Raw genomic sequence first — 21,674 nt, 5'->3', positions numbered from 1 at the left:
CAAGTATGCGCTGGGCACCACGCAGTGTAGGGTTCCGTCCTAATATGGGGCAGTTATTCAACAGATATTTTTAAAGCTTTTTTTTTCTCCTGGGGAAAATCCTTTATGGATGCCACCGGCCCGGGCAGGCCGTTGGGTATGTGGGATTCCTGCTCCTGATAGGGGGGCGGTGTACCCACTTAAAAACCCCAGTGTTCCTCTTCATCGCCGTTTTGCAGCCGGGCTGTGGGAACTCTACGCATCCATGGCCCGGCAGCAAGGCGGATGCCCAGTTTGTGGACCCGACTTCAGGACCTTCTGTCTCCTGCCTCCACCGCTGTAGGCGCGCCGGAAGACTTGGCGCGCCTACCAGCTCGGGAGATATTTGTAAAGCCTACTAAGTTGTGATAGCTTTCCTTTTAGCTTTTCTTTTTCCTTTTATCCAACGGTTTAGCTTGTAGAGCGGTGGAAACACTTGACTCTAATAAAAATAAGCACTTCAGAACATAATATTTTGCAAACAGATCCTTAAATTGAAAATTAGTCTCAAATAGCAAATCTACGCCACACTATGGATTTAGACGAGAAAATAAATCCCCACCTAATGCGTCCCCTACTTAAATTTTTTTCAACATTTTAATTTACCGCTTTAATGTCTGCGTAAGTAGTTAAATACATAATTATACCTACCCATGCAAAACAACAGCTTTCGAACACTAACAGTTATGGCGAATATAACAGATATGGCGAAACTACAAGGGTTGCTCTAATCCTAAAAATGAGCTAGTTAAGTGCCAATAATAGATGAAATGATGAATAATTGATTTATGGTGGGGAGGGGAGGCCAACCAATGTAGGGTAACAAATGTGGTTCAAGGCAAGACGCGATTACCTAAATAACTTGGCAAGTTGACCGAAACTGTTCGCATCAATCATGCACCTGTGTCAAAAGTATCGCAAGCCGAGCCGACCGAGCGCGGCCCGGATACAGTTTCCCTTGATATTCTACAATCTTTTAAAGTCCCGAAGAATGACTTTTCACTTTTCATTGTCGTCTGAGATGATACTATGTATGTAAATCTTATTACGTAAGTTTTGCTGCTTTTCCGTACCCAACTAACCGTAACTATCGTATCGTTTCGTTACTTTAGACAGCAATCTACTCTACGTCTCAATATTGACCACGTCCGGATGGACGCTCGGCGGTCCAATCCCCACTCCCAGGTCTATAGATTCACCCTGTTTGATTGTTTTAGACATTACACAAACAATTCGGCCATTATGAATAATGACTAATTAATCACTGAGCTAGAGCGTAGATAGATATATTCCAATCAGGGCCGGTTAATGTTTATCCATTTGATTTGGGTTGGGATTGAGAGCTGATTGTAAGGTGCTACTTAGCTAGGCCGCCACATATTACGGCACATAGGCCGGTTTGCATGCCGCTCTCGCCGATGTCAAGCGATAAAAGGCGATTCATAACATATTTAGATTCATTCAATGAAAACTTTCCTTCGTTAATGCGTTATGCAGGGATTGTCGTGTACCTATGCTTTGCGACTATCAAGTACTTACAGTTAGCGTATTAATGAATGGTTAATAGACTTCATTCACAAAATAAAATAGAGCATAACAAACATAATTGTGCCAAATTACATGCTTGGAAGTGTGTGAACAATTGATTAAGCCATAAATACAGATAAATACCATGAAACAATAAAATTACGATAATAGTTGACAGTTGTACCTACTCGTATTAATTCAATTGGATTCAATGAAATGAATTTTGCCCAATTTGTTATTATGCCCTTAGGGTTTTTTTTAAGTACCTATATTTTTTACTTAAAATTTAACTATCTAGTAACATGTAGGTACAATTACGGTTAATTACATTAGACATCACCTACAGCCTACATCCCGTAGAAATACGCTTAATAAGTAAGTAGGTAACTTTTTAACACTGATAAATTAGTGTGAGTGAGTGTTTATGAATCTTATTTACCTAGAATACCTAGCTATTACAATGGTGCATAGTGGTTTGACCTATCGAGCTGAGTGTTCAAAGCACCTTATTTGCACCTAGAATGAAGTTCCCAATACTATAATGATGATGTCTATAATGCATTGAGGCTAATTGACGACTCCTCCAGCTGATTCGAGCTATCAAGGTGCGCAATTAGAGACGTATGCTGTTAATCGATAGGTAGGTATGTAAGTCCAGTGGCTGCAGACGTTAGTAGGGTGATCGGTAACGGGCGATGGGCGATGGACACCGACGAGGTCGCGACGACCAGGGGCGAACAAGCACGTGAGCTCCGCACCGGGGACCATTCATGGGCGAGGGCGGCGCAGGCGCGCGCACCGATCAATACGGCCGTCGGCGGGCAGTGCCCGGCTCGCCTCGCGACGACTCGCACGTGCCGCGCCGTCGCGACCCATGACCGCCCTCCACAGATGACGGAGCCTCGCACGCCACAGCAACCTCACTGTCGCCTGCTGCCCACGCCCGAGCTCGCCGCGCCGCCCCGGCAGCCAACCACCCGACCGACGTCAAGGTACGAAAATCAATACGTGGCCAGCACGAGTCGCAGCATCCAGACCAGACCCGGGCTGCGGACTGCCGCCCGGGCGCCCGGGTTCGCGCACTCTGCTTCGCACATACCCTGTTGGAACACCTGCCCAATTCTACAGCATACGTTATGAATAATTTAAACACCTATACAAAGTAAACTTTTCCTAGCTCAAAGGTCAAGAGTCACTTTTATAGTATTGTTCTAACAGTTCGTACTGGAAAAGCAACTATTTAAATAATCGTGAATTAGGTAACTTCATTTTATTGCAAGTTTTAATTAAAGTATAAATCATAACATAGCAGGTAGATAGATATCTACATTGTAGAGTCTACAAATTTACCAAATGAAATACAATTGATGTCTCCTGATGCCAAAGTGCTTTGCCGTCGTCGTAAAAATTAGCTAAGTACAAAATTGTTCATTATCGAATTCAATTTGAATAAAACGCATCAATGACAAATAACCGTCCCATTTCAATACAGTAAAATTTTATGACAACCCTTTTGTATGTTGTAATTTTTTTGGCTGCGACAGCAAAGTCATTTGCGAGGTTCGTATTCATCAGCGTATTCAATTTGTAAACGTATATACCACATCCAATCATTTGTAATCGAACTCGATTTGATATGCAGTAAATGCACACCGTTCAAAATCTATACTTAAGTTATTATGTTTTTACAAATGTACTACCTACCTACCTTCCCCTCCTGCGTATCCTCTCACACACTTTTTGGAAACTTTTTCTTGATTTCGTGTTGTAATTTATTGTATTTTACAATACTTAGGTGTCATCATCATCATCAAACTGTGTATCTTGTTAAGATGACGCCTAAAGTTGCGTTTGACTTCGCCGACCCTTTTTGTCGCACACTAAAACTGCAGTTTTTTATGAACAGGGAACACCCGTTTCAATTCCAAAACTAAATAACATCTTGCTATCTTCCCCCGAAAGGTAGCCCAACCGATTGTAAAATAGATCCCGTGAGACAAACGCCACTTAAATTTGAATTTGATATGGGTAGGTATGCACTGTATGTTGGACCGCATTTTTGTTAGATTAAGTTATTTTGTTCATCCAAACCTCTTTACGCTTATACTGCTGAACCCTTCTTTACGCTTAAACCGCAGAACCGATCTAGATGAAATTTGGAAAGCAGATAGTTTGAGACCCTAGAAAGGACAAGGATAATTTTTGTCCTGGAAAATGCATAGTGCTCGTGAGATTTAGATAAATAAATGTTTCGCAGACGGAGTCGCGGGCAAAAACTAGTTCTTTATAATAGTAAGTTACGTATTTATTCGTTTCACTTAGCACGGATTAAAAAATAGATTTACAAATGAGTTTAGTTACTCGTAATTCCTGCCTTACGAAAAGTCATTACTCATTAAGTACGAGTATATATTATGTTAAAATTATTCTCTGTGTACCTTTTTAGGATTCCGTACCCATAGTGTGCCCAACAGAACCCACTACTTGTACTCCGCTGTCTTTTTTTCTATCCATCCGTCTGTAACAGGACTCTATCAGACCTTAAACAGGTCACTTTTAAATATTCCTTAAAGGTGTGGCCGCTATAAGCTCTACTGGGTAGAGTACCGGTAGAGTCTACTCGATGATTTTCGGTAAACAAACTGGCCCTTGCTTTAATTTATTAGTAAAAACATATTTTGATAACCCCAATACTTCGACCCTATCGCAACGACCGAGATCTCGACCATTCCCGACCGTCGTAGAGCGTCTACGAGACTTATGTAAAATGCAAACAAGACTTGGAACAAAACACATACGAGTAAGTATACTAGCGCATTCAAATCCTTAACCGTTTTTTGAAGTCCTTTTTGGATATTTTATTATATCCCTACTACAATAAAATCGGTGAAGTCAAGATATACATTGGTAGCTAATTTGCACATCACGATGGTATCTAGTCAAGTTAAATTGTCAGGCTCATTTACATGTAGCCCGCGCTAGTGCAACTAAATCACCCTCGCACTGTGCATTTCGGGACGGAATACAGCAGAATGCAAGGCTAATGCACAAAATAGAAATACTACGACTCGCAATTGCAATAATGCGACATCTACATTCAACCAGTAAAAGCCACATATTTCCGTTTCCAGAGTAAAGGATAACACTCACTTTGTGCTACGAAATGGACTACACTACACGCCTACTAATCTTTTAAATGCAAATATTTTGTGTCGTTTCTGTGTGTACGTGCGTGTGTTTGTTACTCTCCCACGCTAAATAAATTTAAATTAAAATGAAATTTTATATTACCACTACTTTTTTATCTGGGTATCAAGAATGTTCCGTTCTGCTAAGTCGTTTTATGGAAAAATATGAAATTTTGCTGTTCTGCTACAGCGTGATATCCAAATTATTCTAAATTCGTTATGTAGGTTTACAACATGTTATTTTTAATTTCTGTTAACTTTAAAGGGACATTCAACAGGTGAAATGAGGTTAAATAATTTCTCTAAAAGACTAAAGTTTCCTAACTCTTATAGTGTTTAAAAGATAGTCAAGAATCAAATTTATTCTTAGGGTACTAGACTAGATGATTGCTAATTAAGGAGATAACAATTGTGAAATGGCGTTTTTCAACCGTTTTTGAATGTATACCTGTAATAAAATAAATTGCCTACTAGATTATTTATGCTTCTGCTACAACTTCAAAAACTCTACATCGCTCAGAGTTCTTGCAAAGTATAGAGCACAATTACTCCAGAATACTTCTGTGTTTATTTAAATCGTTATTAAGTTTGACAAAATTCGTAAAATTCTTATAGTCGCCGACGGGTTTCGTTGGGAACCCCTATAGAAAAGGGCATTAACAATCACACGCATATTTTATGATAAATTAACTTTATATAGTTGGTAGAGTCACTATCAGAAACAAATAAGCTGTCTAGGTGATCAACATTATCTGAACACGACCGTACTCGTATTGTCAAAAGACGTCCGGATAGCCCAATACTTAAAGAACCTGATTATGAAGCTCGAGGTCCAGGGTTCGATCCCCGGTCGGGGTAGATATTTGTATCGAGTCTTGAATGTATAATATGTATCTTTGTGTATATTTACCTATCTACATAAGTATTTGCTTTGCTTTGTTTGAGACTACGTTAATTGTCCCAAAATATTTATTTATTCATTGAATACGTAAATTGTTATTTGCAATATATAGCTAATCCTAAATAAAGTCAGAAAAATAAACCTACCAAATGCTAATAGGAGTCGCTGACGAAGGCTTCCGTAGGTACAGTTGAGTTCATAAACTTGTGAGCAAAAATTTGATCACGACGACTTGACGACCAGATGGCCTAGTGGTTAGAGAACCTGACTACGAAGCTTGAGGTCCCGGGTTCGATTCCCGTGTCGGGGCAGATATTTGTATGAAAAATACGAATGTTTGTTCTCGGGTCTTGGGTGTTTAATATGTATTTAGTATGTATCTATTTATATAATTATATTTATCCGTTGCTTAGTACCCATAACACAAGCTTTGCTAAGCTTACTTTGGGACTAGGTCATTGGTGTGAATTGTCCCGTGATATTTTTTTTATCTGAACGCGACTCTATTGTTAACGGCGTAGAAGCGTGTTCAGATATTTTTAACCGACTTCAAAAAAGGAGGAGGTTATCAATTCGGTTGTATTTCAAATCGGGTCATAAACGACGGAGTTCTGAGGTAATGTTTGCTTGCACTGTTGTGTTTCGGCGTGGAGAGTAAGATAGCCGGTGAAATTACTGGCACTTGTTGCAGATGTTTATGGGCGGTGGTGATCTCTTTCCACCAGGAGACCCACTAGCTCGTTTGCCATCCAGTCACGCCAGTCAGGCAAACCTCGAATTTCATAGGCACACCTATTGCGATTTTGGCATTTTTAGCATTAAGATAAGCATTTACATTCAGAAAGTATCATTTCATTTGGTAACCTGGACCTGATGAAGAAGACCGTAGATGACCAATGGAACTCATCAAAGCTAAGTAATGCTCGCTCGTTTATAAACGATCATGATTAATATACCTAGATAAGCGACTAAGAAGAAGCTTTAAGTAAATGATTCGAACTGATCTGATGCTGAAGTCAGAAGGTAGGCAACGGAACTCTGTTATAAAAAAACGTAACTAAGTCGTGTTTGGGCTTAATGGAATCGTTGTAAGATGTACTTTGGCTAAGAATCATTAAAAGTGAGAAATAAGATTTTTTTAACAAAAAAGTAAAACCGACTCTAAAAAAATAAATATTAACAAAAAATAGAACCGACTACAAAACCCTTGAAAATATTTTTCTAGGTACGTACTAGCTCGAAGTTGGTGACTCAGCACGCACGACCCAGCAGGTGGAATTGAAACCCATTGTTTGTAGGTGAGGTAGACGACTATTGTTCCACTCCTCCTGGCTCGTGCTGAGGCACCGACTTCGAGCTAGTACGTACCTAGAAAAATATTTTCAAGGGTTTTGTAGTCGGTTCTATTTTTTGATATTTTTTTAGTTTTTGGAGTCGGTTTTACTTTTTTGTTAAAAAAATTTCTTTAGTCAAGGCTGCGCTGCCGTCGGTGCCGTACGTTTCGATTTTAGCTCGCTCGTCTTGCGCTCGCTTCGTGAGATGATCAGATCACCTTCTACGTTCGCGTACTCGTAGGTACTTACGTATTTTTTTGTATTAGGTATAGTTGTAAATTAGTAGTATATAAGTGTAGTGTGATCGTTTCGTGCAAGGATACATAAAAAAATAATAGATACCTACCTACCTATAAACAGTGTAGTTACTTATAGTATTATGTGTAGGAAACATGAGTACCTAGTATGTACACAGTCGCCATCACCACTTCGGCGAATTTATAAATAGTATTTTTAAATTTAGTATAATAATAATAGAGCGGCAAAGAATCTGGTTTCTCTAGACACAGATATTAGACAATTTTAAGTTAACTTTCATACTAAAATCATTTGCCGGTAGGTAATTAATTAATCTAAGGGACATCGACAACCCCAAAGCGTCCGCGCCGGAGTAGGCAGTTAAGTCTCCTAAAGGGTCGGAATGTGCATACTTGTTCTCTTTTACTATGATTCTAACAAGCTCAAACACGGCTAGGCTGCGTTCTCAGGTTATTGTGGCATTCAGAAAATCAAGTTTAATGACTCCATTATATATACAGGGAGTCCCACGGCTATGCCACGTGGAGGGAAAGTACCTTAAATATTGTACATGGAATATTTTACTGAAAGAAGACATTATTTTAAATTAAAAAAACAATTTAAACTGCATTCATAGATTTTTTAAATAATTACATGGTTGAACCGGGAATCGAAACCCGTTACACGAGAAAAAAAAATACCATGTAGCTTTATCATACTGATCGAAAGGCTTCATGATAAGAATTATTTTTTGCTAAATAACATAGTGTCAGAAATAAAAGGAAAACCATGAATTCGGGACAAATAAGATGGCCGCCGAGATCCCCAGATCTAACCCCGTTAGATTTTTTTATGGAGCTATGTAAAAAAAATAGTTTGCAAGAACCAGTATGAAAGTGTCCACGAGCTACAAACAGAACTTAGACGAATTATTCTAAATATTCACCACAACAAGATCAAAAAATACACAGGGAGTGAAATAATCAAAAGAGTGCGACTTTGTATTCAACAGCATGGGACTCATCTTGAGCATTTGTTAAACTGATTATTTTTTTATTAAAAATGTTAAAATTCATAGTCCTTTTATTTCTGACACTATGTTATTCAGCAAAAAATAATCCTTATCATGAAGCCTTTCGATCAGTATGATAAAGCTACATGGTATTTTTTTTTCTCGTGTAACGGGTTCAATTCCCGGTTAAATTGTTTTTTAAATTAAAATAATGTCTTCTTTCAGTAAAACGTTCCATGTACAATATTTACCCCACCCACGTCCCACACCCCACGTCTATGCCACATGGAGGGAAAGTATGTATATATATACATAATAGCTACATTTCAAGGTAATATGCGAACGCGTAAAAACACATTTCTTGTATGAGAATCTATATATTTTATTGTTACTTACTTACTAATTGCTTAAACAGCTAATAGTAAAAACACTGCGAAAGTTTCAAGTGTCTACTCATTATCATTGTTGAGATATATAGAGCAAAAAATTACATTATCTTTTTCGGTATAATTTTTAGGGTCCCGCAGGTAAAATGTCATAAACGGAACCCTTATAGCTTCGCCATGTCTGTATATCTGTCCGTCCGCGGCGTTGCTCAGAGGCTATTAAGTAGCGCTTGAAAGCTGTAATTTTGCACGGATATTTGTAGCAAAGTATGCCGAGAGAATGATAAAAAATAATATATTTACCTCCCATAGACGTAAAGTGGGGAGTGTTTTTTCCTCGTCTAACCCTAAAGTGTGGTCTATCATTGGATAGGTCTTTCAAAATTATTGCGAGGTTTTGCAGACGATTTTTCGATTCAGTAATCTGTTTGCGAAATATTCAACTTTAAAGTACAAATTTTCATTAAAACCGAGCCTACAGTTTAAAAGCCCCGTGACCGACGGACAGACAGGCAGACAAACAGTGGAGGCTTAGAACTGAAATTAGTTCTTAGAAATACATTCTGCTGGTATTCTTTGGGTTCGGAGCCCTAAAAACGGTGCGTGAGATAATTTCAACTTCCAAAAATGAATCCTGTACTCGTAGGTGTCCAACACAGTAGACTTACTTTACCGAGCCAACTTAAGTCGGCACAAGAGAACTTTGATTCGGCCTTCGAAGTCGCAAGCAGCTTATAACAGCAGGTAACAACAAAATCGATAAGCTTATATTAATCTTACTCGCTAAGTACGCAAACTGACTGAATGAATGCGGGGTTGGGCGTGGGCGCGCTCGAGCGTCCACGACCGAAGTCCTGTACCACTACCATTAGTTTACAGTGGTCGTACTCGATAGCGACGGCGTAAATTATTTGTAGAGGCGCTGTACAATTCTCCATACAAATATTTTACGCCGTCGCTATCGAGTACAGTCACTGTAAACTCATGGTAGGTAGTGGTACTGTCCTGTAGAGCTGTGGACGAACGCCTCATACTCGTAGTTACTTTCGCTGTTGCCGGCATATTACAAGCTTTTATTCAGCTTGCCTCATTACTTGTTTGTGTGGATCTAATGTAATAATAGAATTTTTACTCCTTTCCTTTTGACCAATTGACCTGTGGTACGGAAAAAATATAGAATGCAAATAAAAGGTGTTTAAAAGTGATTTTTTTATAGAAATTATTTTTTCATTAACAAAATAAAGTACCTTTACTTGTATAAGTAAAGGTCGAATATGTATATATTCGACAATTTAAGCTCTGTTTTAAAACCACCTTTTTTTTGGCCGATTGTGACGAATGCAAAGATATATTTATTAGATCTAACTATTGTCAAAAGAATTAGACCGAACGAACGCGTAACAAAAAGATTAAAACGCTGTTAACTTGCTCATTAATACCCATTGACTCCATTCAATCTCATTTCGTAAAACTGTAATGTTTCATAGGTATGAATCAGAAATGAACAAATAAGTATTTGCATCTAATAAGTGTCCAGCGAAATTTGACTTTTCTGGATGCTTATATGCCTGTACGACCTATAGCCCATGTGTTCATTATTTAATTTAATTAAGTACTAAAATTCCAAAACCCTGACCTGACTCAATTAACTATGTATTTCAAAATACATATAGAATAGAATAGATTTTTTTTTCAAAAATTACAATGCAATTGCAACAATAGAATGCCTTAAAATAAACAAAAGTGTAGTTGTTAAAAAAGGGGACTATTCAGCATATGCATGGCACGTGGTACCGCGACGCTGATTTTAATACAACACACTTGACCTGCTTAGTTAATTATGCAGCGTACAGTCACCTGCATTAATATCTGCTACGGTGGAGCGTGAAAAAATATCTGACATGTCCTAGAAATAGAGTCGTATAAGATATTTATGCACACGTTGCGTCAGATAGGTAGTGCTGGTGACTGTACATACCTACTAGGTAATGTCTGATGAGGACTTGCATTTTTGAATAGAAACCACAGGGATTCACAAAGTTCATTATTTCGCGGGACACTTCAGCTTACAGGTTACCAAGCAGACAGAAGTATGCCACGTGGCCTTGCTATAGTGTCCATTGCACACCTTAATACTCTATTCCACCCTAAATTTAGGGCATTTTTACGCGCGGTGTATGATTTCAAGAAAAAATTACTGCAGATGACATAGAAGCAAAGACTATTATGTATGCATTCCAAGAATGTTTGGAAATGGTGTAGGTAAAAAAAATATCTGAGGTGGCAACACTGCCTTGCTAACGACCACGACGCCCCGTCCCAACGCCAACTGTAACCACCGACTGCCCATGCATTTTCCGTTGCAGTTCCATTGCAGTCGCCAAAACTGCACGCCAGTTGCGATTAAAAATATTACAATACTTATACGAGTATCGCAGTTCAAATGCAGTCCGTCTGTAATGGCTGTTAGTTATTGTGTGCCCCTGGCCTTACCGATACAAATCGCGGCTGCGGCGGGCGCTCCGGCCATGCCCCGGCACCGGGCGAGCCGCGCTGCCGTGCTGCAGCGCAATTACCCGCGCCCGCGACCCTCCGTACCTGGAAATAGTCCAAGGACGAATCGCAGCTAATACACTAGCAACAAACGTGCCCGCTGTAAATAACCTAAGTACTACGAAATTTATATATAAGTACATACATATACTCGTAAATCAAACCCCGCACCCTGCGTTTTCCATTGTTAGGGTGTTTACCGTATCGTAGCGTAGTACATTTATATTTTTATATTTATCGCGTTTAATTACGTAGGAACCTACCCGGCACGTAAAGTAGAATATTTAATGAGTCCAATCCAACGTAACCACTACTTTAGGTACTTAATATAGACTACTTTAATTAATCTAGATGAAAATGATACGCTGTCATTGACTTTGTAACTAATTCGCCAGTAGGTATAATAATTAATAATTGTTATGGGCCTAACTATTATAATTTTGTACCTTGTTTGTATGTAAGGTACCGGTCGTAACGTAGTCATGTGACACAATTATAATACAAATTCAATGATCGTCGAGAATAAGGCTCCTTTCTTGACACACAATGATCATCTTTTCTTTCATCACGGAAATGCTCATGCATGTTCTACACACCGTGTTTTGCTTGATTTATGTTAACGTCGACAGACACCTCGGTGATGTATTAATAATTAACCTAATTAATTTTTGGCGAAATAGAAAAAAAAATCATAAAAAACAATCCCAACTGTCCAACACAACCAACAGAGGCCCAACTGTCACAAACACCGCACAAATGCTACAATACGTTCCGAACTCTCTTACATTCAAATCTTAGTTAACAAATACGCGAGAAATCAACTGTTACCAAACAAAACGAATGTCATGTATGTATGTATGACATTCATTTTGAGTAACTCCTGAATCAATCATAATTTACTAATTGGTATTGTCCGGCTGAACATTATAACGTAATCTCCGAATTAACATTATAACGTAAAAAGGATACTTAAAGCATTACATTTAATAAGTAGATAGCTACATAATATTTCATTTACTTATTACTTTAGAAATGCTAGTTACAATTACTAACTTAAGCTCGTACCTATACTTGAACTAAACCAGATACAGGGTAGATTTTGATAACCTGCCAAACAGGTTTCGGCAAACTTCGAAATGTCCGGGAACGTATTTTTATTGCCTTTTCATTTTTAGTAGCACGCAAAGACTACAATGTATCATCAGCCAAGTATGTGGTCTACCACTCTAAAGTTGATAATCGTTTTCGTTTGCATGGCATAAAACAATAATGCCGATAGATGTGTCTGTCAACTTGAAAGTTCAACTTAAGCGACATATTCTCTTCATAGGAACTTGTTTAAAAATTGATAGACAACTTATTTGGCTGACCATACCTACTGTGCATACGCGTCACTTTAGGTAGGTACTCACTAACTTACTTACATAAATAGGTAGGTATACGAGTACATACTTCAATAAACAAACACCGTTTTAAATTAACTTTCATTAAGGGAGCAATAGGTATTGTATTATACTTTCTATGATGCTATGATACATTTGGTCCATCTTTATTACACTTAGTAAATGTGGTGAAATTTATTATTACACATTGAAGTTTCTTTCGATTATTTGGACCTAAATGAAGTAAAACCCGATAAGTACATATAAACATCAAAATATTGGCACGACGTGCACTCAGCTTCATCCCTGAAATTAATGTAGCCCTACGTAGTTTAAAAGACACAACAAATTCCTTTTTAAGAAGAATAGTAATGGCCTAAAATCCGAACTATTTGTACAGAGCTGTGCAAAATATTCTCTAGTTCGTACCGTGGACTAGCAAGTGCAGGATAGAATGTAGGTAGTGCACTGATCGTTTGATCGTTATTACCAACAAACTACTTATAACACGACCAAGCTAAGTTTGTACCTCGCATTTAACAAGAACAGTTCAAAAATATTAAATTCAATATACCTATAGGAGACGAGAATTAATTAATAAGACGCGTCAAAGAATGAAAGCGCTAATGCAAAAAATTTCATCTATTTGTTGTTTTTTTTAACTGTTCTTGTTAAGTGCGAGGTGCAAACTTAGCTTGGTCGTGTTATATAAATTTAAACTTCATGCTTAATAGTAATAAAGCTTATTGTACTTAATTATTAGTAGGCTTAGCAATTCAGACCAATTTTATCCACTTGGTAAATAACTGGTGTCTATTTTGGACAGTTTATTAATGTGGGTGTCAGTTCTGTCATCGTTCAGTTTGTGCAGAAAACATCTGTGTTTCCGAAATAGCCATCCATCAAGCTTAGGCGTAATTTAGGTATTCGGGATTACGGAAACGAATAACCCAAACGCTTCGATCTTTAAATTCTTTCTTGAATTGAGTGCTGCAACACAGAGAGAGATGACTTACACTAAGTATAAAAGTATAAACGCGTTAATAGCAATCCAGCTCTAACCATCGCATGCATTCCTTCAGGTGATGCATCAACGATGAGTCGCCGCGCGCGGCCGTGACATGGGAGCGCAGGCATGGGCTGGCGCGCCGTGCAACCGCCGCACATCGCCGCCGGCTTGCTGCTACTGCTGCTAGTCTACTTGCCAGGTTACTATTACTATCCCGTACATATCTATAACATAGGCGGTGTGTCAACGATTAATACATGTGATACAATGATATATAGGCTCATCACTCTGATAGACTAACCTCAAGTCTCAAAAAGTAGAGTATAATATCCTTCACCGCAGGTATAATGGCCCCCCGCGTGACTAAACTGCACTGTAGTCAGTGTAGTGCACTGTCTTGTACGTATAATTGAGATGGTGCAGAAACGATGAAGTGTCGCGGGAATAAGTACAGGCATATTATGGGCTCTTCAAGCCGTCACTCGTGAACTAACCTAGCATGAATAAGAGTAGACCTTTTGCAAGTGCTGATCTGGCCCAAATCATCTGGGATTGTGTTACTTACGAGTATAAGTTATAACTGACACGTACTTATTGTGGTGGTTCCCTGAAACAAATGTGCCAGCAAAATGACATGTTTGCGTTAGTTATGAAATTTGATCTTGTTCTTTGTGTGTCTTCGTTTGTTGTTTCTGGATCTTAGTGGACGTATGTAAGTATGTACTTCAGAATATTTACCTAACAAGGGATCTTCTTGTGCCTCTTACAGTTAATCAGCTGTCTGTGATGTTTTGAAATATGAATAGATGGAAAAGAGGACGGCAATGATTATGAACATTATGCACGCACTGGTTGACCTTTCTGATCGTTCGGGAGTTTTTTTTTCGCTACCGACGGTTTTGTCGTTTTCGTTTTGACGGCTACCGATTAAGCCCCGAGCGCCCCATGTTGGGCGCCAACGTTAAAGAAGACAACTAACGAAAAGTACCCCAGTTGGTTAAAAAAAAATGTTACATGTGCATTTTGAACTGTGGCCGTCAAAAGACAGAGAAGGAGAGAGAGACCGAGCGAGCGAACAGTTCTATAGGTTACGTACAGAATTAAGCAACATTTTCTATTATTATTATGTTTTAATATTAAAAGTATTTTCTATTATTATAAAAACCAATAGCAGGTATTTGATGTAGATATTTATTCTGTGGCAGTAACGTGCCACCAGGAGCATCAGGATGCAGTGCACATCACCGCGATCCTGGGCGAGAGCGTCGTCTTCAACTGCCAGGTGGACTTCCCCGAGGACATCCCGGTGCCGTACGTGTTGCAGTGGGAGAAGAAGGTAGGCGAAACGGTACGACGGTCCACACTCCACTCTTACAATACAACGCTGCTCAATACCGTGTGTGTGTTTCTGTTCAGTAGAGGACGGCTCGTCCCCGCGACGCGCCCCGCAGACTGTAAAGTATAAGTCGGCGCCGGTGTCGGCACTCGGCACCGACGGCCCGTATTGTGTCCCGTGCTAGCGGCTTGGCGGCGCCGCGGGCCGGGGGCGCCGCGCCCTCGCCCCGCGCGCGTTCGCCGCAGCCTTTTGTGTACTCTGCCTTCCGCATAACGCCTCGTGCTCGTGTACCGCGCTCGTCGTCCCACCGGTCGACTAACACCACAGTGATAAAGGCCTTCAAAGCGAGTCCGAGAGAGCAGCAGACCCCCGTTAGATTACGAACATTTCTCTCTACTTACACATACACTGCCACTTCACATAATTACTACTTTATGGTACAAATTATTTTGAATATCATAATTATGTTTTGTTGGGCGCACCACATGTTTGGGTGACCGGGAGCACGTCGCTTACTCGTCCACACGGGGCACGCACGGCATCCCTCGCGCACTGGCGGCGGATCTGTCTGTTTCTCTCTTCCTGTGGCTGTGGGCTCCTCCCACTCACTATCTGCAATGTAGACTCGAGTACATGTACTTACATTATTGTCTATCTGTAACCATTTTCGCCTAGGTTATTAAGTACCTTTAGCACAGCATATAACCACTCCTGCAGCATGATGTAGTTAGATAGTTTTTATTTTTCTCTCTATACCTACTCTCAGCATGCTAAACATGTAACACTGCCATTGTAACTATAAGAAACAGTGTAATACTCGAGCTAAAATAGTCGAATGTTAATAGATGGATAATTCCCAAACCAGAAAGGGATCTGAGTTGCCTTGGTACTCGCTTGTTCTGCTCTAAGTGTATTCAGGAATGACAAGACGGAGGAGTTGCGTAAGCTTTACATACCTATGAGCTAGCCGGATTTAGCTGACACCACAAATGAAATCGGTTGCAAATCATACTCGTAATTAGTACCTAACATCAACAGGCATAAAGCATACGACAAATGAGTTATTTTCATCCCTGCATGTTTTCGTAGCATACTTAGATATAATGAAGTAGATAGCTTTATCTTGAAACAGCTTCTCTGGACTGAATATAAAAATGTGGATGCTGTTACGAGATATAAAATATCTGATTCTGTTTTCTTGTTCGTGTATTAATGTGATGTCGTCGTGTCTCAAGTCGTAGACAGAGTCGGATGTGTTCGTAGTCGGAAATTGGCCGTTGTTAAGTGCAGTCAAGTTCCAAGTAGGTAGACGGCCGAGTGTAATGAAACCCCATCGTTAAACGACAACCGCTTGCGCTGAGATCAATATTTTATAGGATGCCAAACGCAACACTTAATGCCAGTACAGTATCGTATGGTGAATGCTTTAGCTGTCGTGTAATGATGGTGTGTCGTAGAGATGCTGCCGCGCCAGCTGTTGCCCGTCGTAATCGCAGCGTGTGTGTGTGTGTAGGGACAGGACATCCCGATCTACATCTGGTACGAGAGCTACCCCACCCACAGCGGGGAGGGGTACGAGGGCCGCGTGTCCCGCGTGGCCGCCGACTCGCCCTACGGCGCCGCCAGCCTCAACCTCACCAACATCCGGGAGTCGGACCAGGTAACATCATAAATCTCATATTAGCCCTACATGTTGCCTACATACATACATTAATTTTGTAAACGTCCGACTTCGCGGGAAATCCGCTATCAACATTGTGTCAGAAGTAGGTAAATTGTAACAATTCAGACATACCACCAAAACACTACATGTTCGCTTGGCATCACTTATCAATTACTATGTACAATATCATAAGTCCATGAGTAGCGCATAATACGTGTTATGCACCCACCTGAATTTTCATTGTATGTAATAGGGATGGTACGAGTGTAAGGTGGTGTTTCTCAACCGATCACCGAACCAGCACAAAAATGGCACCTGGTTCCACCTCGACGTGCACGCGCCACCGCGCTTCTCCATCACACCGGAAGACATTATATACGTTAATTTAGGTACTGTCCTTATTTTTTTACATAGAGGTATATGTCCACTTATAAAACTTTGCTATTACTTCTTTTCATATCATTCGCCTAGCGTTAACCCGCGTGTAAGTTCCATTTGCAATTCGAATAAGAATGGCGCATCTGTTCGCTCGCGGTGGTTTGAATTAGTGGTCGGCGTTGCAGGAGACGCGATCATCCTGAACTGCCAGGCGGAGGGCACGCCGACGCCGGAGATCCTGTGGTACAAGGACGCCAACCCCGTGGAGCCGTCGGGCACCGTGGGCATCTTCAATGATGGCACGGAGCTGCGCATCAGCAACATCCGCCACGAGGACATCGGCGACTACACGTGCATCGCGCGCAACGGCGAGGGCCAGGTGTCGCATACCGCTCGCGTCATCATCGCCGGCGGCGCCGTTATCACAGTCAGTATAACTATTAAGCTAATGCACATCTCTCGGGAATGTTCAACAGCTCTCTAACTATAGAAATGTAGCTTATATAATTGACCAAGTAAAAATTTAATCGTTTATCCTAACAATTTCTATTTACATCACAATACAAACTATAAAGCTGATTATCGCATTGACTTGTAGGTAATTGTTTTTAAGCCATACAACTAACATTGAACTTAAGATTGTAACGGAATTTCATGGTCGCTAAACCTACTACAGGTAGCCTAAAAATAGAGGGTGGTCTCTTCTACACACTAACTTTTGTGGTAGAGAACATACTTTACCTACGTCGTGGTTTTGCAGGTTCTGCTGACGAAAGACTAGCGCTCTCATTTTAACTCCATTTGTCTCTAGAATTAGTATTTCCTATAAAAAACCAATGTAATTTCTAGGCATGGCCAGGTCTATTTGAGTTAACGTATTCCGTGGGCTCGAATGGAGTGAAAGCTGTCTCACATCGCATTGTTACTCCCGATATAGGAAATTTAATCTGTTCACATGATAATTACTTTTGTTGCTACCGCTTTACCTTCCAAGGTGGCTATTACATACATTAATTAGGTACCAATAATAGCTGTAGGCAAGAGGACAGGGAAGAGTGGTGGAAGAAAGGGGAGGCCTTTGCCCAGCAGTGGGACATATTACAGGCTACATATACTCGTATAAAAAATAGCTGTAGGCAATAATCATTTTATAAGGGGAACATGCAGTTAAAGTTTCCCGGAACCTAAGGACACAGGGGGTTATGTGGGCCTCTCCTGTCCTAGGGTAACATGGCACCTGTCCTGCAGATGCCGCCGACGAACCAGACGAAGTTAGAAGGCGAGAAGGTGCAGTTCTCGTGCGAGGCGAAAGCACTGCCGGGCAATGTGACGGTGAAGTGGTTCCGCGAAGGAGCGCCCGTGGCCGAGGTGAGCTAAAAAAACCATTTCGTAATCTGAGGCCTGTTTTTGTATTATTATTTATACTTATTATGAGAGAGAGGCAAACAAGCATGAGGTTTGTTGTCTAACGCGCTGGGAATCACAATCGTTTTCAGTAGTTCTTTATGTCGAACGGCACAGGATGAGGGTAGAAGATATGCAAGAGTATTGTTATTATACATACAGAATATATGCTCGCAGTCACTCTATGCCTTTTACATTTGTACCTCGTCATATTTAAGCGTTTGACAAAAAGAAATAGCGAACACGGTCGCGAGCATCCGCGCTTTGGACAATACGGCTTCTGTTTACGTTTACGTTGTGATAAGCAAGTAGGTACTTATGTTGGTTTTTGATTACGGATACGTCCTAAATTATTGTATGTGGTACTGATATTTTTTTGAAATGCTGGTATCTTCTGTATTGAAGGCAAAAATTCGGCCACGCTTGTTAATTTGTTGGTAGGTACTTACCTATTTCGTTTTACTTAGGACGGAATAAGCCCTTTATTTAAAGTAACACCTACCTACTGTAAAAAAACCGGCCGTTTTCGTGGAAATGAGACCGGTATACTTTACTTACCTTTTTCCTAACGCGCAGGTACTCGCAATCGCATTCGCTATTTCTTTCTGTCAAACACATACTTAAATGCCGAGGTAAAAAGAGATGGTGGAAACGATTGCGAGCACCCACGCGTTAAACAATAAGTACAGCCTTAGTTGCGAAACGGGATTAAATTAAATAGTATTACCGCGAACTAATCCTTTTTAAATTAACGTTTCACCTTATAGAAAATTAAACGTAAAATAACTTCTTTAAAAACTCAGTTTCAACTGTTTTCCTAAAATGACTAAGGACCACTTGAAGCAAAAATTAACCCACATGATGTCCTAAACCTCAGATCACTCATAATCACAATCGCTATCTCCACTTTTTTCGTCGAACGATAATCGTCGATGATACTACAACACCGAGTGACCTGACCAATAATGGCTATTGCCGTATATCTGACCAGACATTTTTTATACCTATATACCTTCCCCACCTTCTAGGCCAAGTTGTACCATCTTAGACCTCATCTTCGCCTTCCATCAAGCGAGATTGAGGCCAAACGTAAGCCTATTTTATATTTAAAAAAAAAACCTACCAGCCGCGACATCTCAAATTTGCTACTTTTGTACGTTACGCGGCATTGTAGTATCATCGACGAAATTACTATCTCATTCAGCAGGGCTACTACGAAACTCGAAGTTCGTATCGTACCGTCCCTCTCGCTCTCGTATTAAATAGTATAAGTGTCAGAGGGACCGCACGACACGAACTTCGAGTTTCGTAGTAGCCCTGCAGTCTCTTCCTACCCGCCTTCGTTGCTAGGGTTGCCAGTTCCATAAACTTGGAACTTGGCAAAGGCGTGCATACGAGTATGTGAGATTATGTATTACAGGTGGCAGCTCTAGAGACGCGCGTGACGATCCGCCGCGACGGCGCGCTCGTCATCAACCCGGTGGCGGCCGACGACTCCGGCCAGTACTTGTGCGAGGTTTCCAACGGCATCGGCGACCCGCAGAGCGCCTCTGCCTACCTCAACGTTGAATGTAATACTCTAATGCGATTTTGCTACGTTTATAAATAAACAAACATAGGTACGAACAAAGTATTTCGGGACAATTATTTTGCTCATAATTTAAGATTTTGCAAAATTAAAATCTTAAAATAATTAAGTACCTGGAAGTCGACGTGACCAAAACGGTTTGTAGGTACCTACTTAGTGTATCGGACCGTTTGCTCCTGGAAAAACAAGTATAGAGTACTTATAGACCTAGTCGGTCCCGTTCGAATTCGAAATCCAGTACCGCAAGTCTAACCATTCATGGATAAAAATAAGTACCTATCATAGTAGGTACACCTCATCAATCCTTTTACGTTAATTTGATACTAGATCTACTCGTACCTACTTTAAAGTACATAATTACAGATTCCCATCTGTTAATAACGGTAGGTAACTACTGGAAAGAAACAAATAAAATACACCACTGTGTGCCTTAATCTCTCACGTAGGTAGGTATTCGTTTTGTTTAGAACTCTGGATTTTAAAAAACTCCAGTCACTTAATTTGTTGGTATTTTATACGTACCTAAGCCACATAAGTGACTAAAATACTTTTAGTTTGTATGTACTTACATATGTACTAGAGGTACCTGAACCAATGTCGACGTTACGTACTTCCGATCTTGCTTTTAAAGCGCGCACATTGTTTTGTATTGTCATAGACTTTACTGAATTACTGAACGCACTAGTGCAATGTAATATTCTTAAGAAACAATCACAATAATCCGTTGTTATTTATTGATTTTTGAGCCTACTGGTTCGACTTAAGCCCTCTCAAGCAAAGAGTTGGAGATTCGAATCGAGGTTCACCACAACTCGTAAAATTTCGGAATTTATATAAATTACATATGTACGAAATTACACTTGAAAACCCCAAGGCTTGCAGCGAAGGAAACAGTAAAAGCAAATTGATCTGTAAAGTTTCTAATCTGCACTGGGCCCGCGTGGGAACTTCAACCCAAACCTTCTTATTCTGAAAACCAGTATCAAGCAGAGGGACGTTTAAAGACCGGCAATGATATGATAAGCCCTTGGCAAACATACTCATAGTGGTAATAAATAGGTGTCGTGTTGCAGACCCGGCGAAGGTGACGTTTACGCCGACGGTGCAGTACCTGCCGTTCCGGCTGGCCGGAGTGGTGCAGTGCTACATCAAGGTACTAAATGCGATACGGACCACGCTTGACAGGGTGGGAAACGTACCAGTGTAATTTGAGACAGTGCAGCCACAGCTACTGCGCCCGTTAAAGTATCATACCGATTGATTGAAAACCAAACTACTCGTATAGTGTAGTTTTACCCATATTATTTTTATTGTTTCGTTTGTCTTTGTTGCCAGACCTCCCTCTTAATGTCTGAGGAAGGTAATTTATGGATAGAAGAATATTTCTTACTTGTGCTGTTACTTTATTTATTTAAGCTTTTGCCCGCGGCTTCGCTCGCGTTAAATTTAGGGTAACAAAGATATACTTTCTAGGATCCAATTTCGTGTTTTGATTGATTTTTTTGAAGAATTATTATGGAAATACGAGTACAGATACAGACAGACATTGTGTTAGACAAATGGTGCAAATTTTCGAATGCAAAAATCAACCTACCTAAATTATAATTCGCACAAACTTTGAACCCCTGCTTCACATTTTCAGGGGTGGAATTTTAGAAAACTACGTGTTCCTTTTGCCCGCGGCTTCGTGCGCGATATAGGATAATTCCCGCGGCATAAGAATAAGTCAATTCTATAGAAAGCTATAATGTCCGTGAT

General features: G+C 40.3%; 1 protein-coding gene across 1 annotated transcript in view; it reads left to right on the top strand.

Annotated features, from left to right (window-relative positions):
- Window positions 1-21,674, top strand: part of tutl (immunoglobulin superfamily member turtle) — a 93,739-nt gene that overhangs the window by 55,172 nt on the left and 16,893 nt on the right. The window contains exons 3-10 of the mRNA XM_074093306.1: window positions 13,621-13,746; window positions 14,753-14,895; window positions 16,397-16,543; window positions 16,800-16,935; window positions 17,110-17,351; window positions 18,173-18,292; window positions 19,749-19,899; window positions 20,990-21,069. Of these exons, the coding sequence (XP_073949407.1) occupies window positions 13,674-13,746; window positions 14,753-14,895; window positions 16,397-16,543; window positions 16,800-16,935; window positions 17,110-17,351; window positions 18,173-18,292; window positions 19,749-19,899; window positions 20,990-21,069 (1,092 nt within the window). The 5' untranslated portion in view covers window positions 13,621-13,673. The remainder of the gene's footprint in view (window positions 1-13,620; window positions 13,747-14,752; window positions 14,896-16,396; window positions 16,544-16,799; window positions 16,936-17,109; window positions 17,352-18,172; window positions 18,293-19,748; window positions 19,900-20,989; window positions 21,070-21,674) is intronic.

This window comes from Choristoneura fumiferana, chromosome 10 (assembly GCF_025370935.1).
Source record: "Choristoneura fumiferana chromosome 10, NRCan_CFum_1, whole genome shotgun sequence".
In the NCBI taxonomy this organism is placed as follows: domain Eukaryota; kingdom Metazoa; phylum Arthropoda; class Insecta; order Lepidoptera; family Tortricidae; genus Choristoneura; species Choristoneura fumiferana.
The sequence above is the reverse complement of the archived record's forward strand: the minus strand, read 5'-3'. Positions and strand labels throughout refer to the sequence as shown.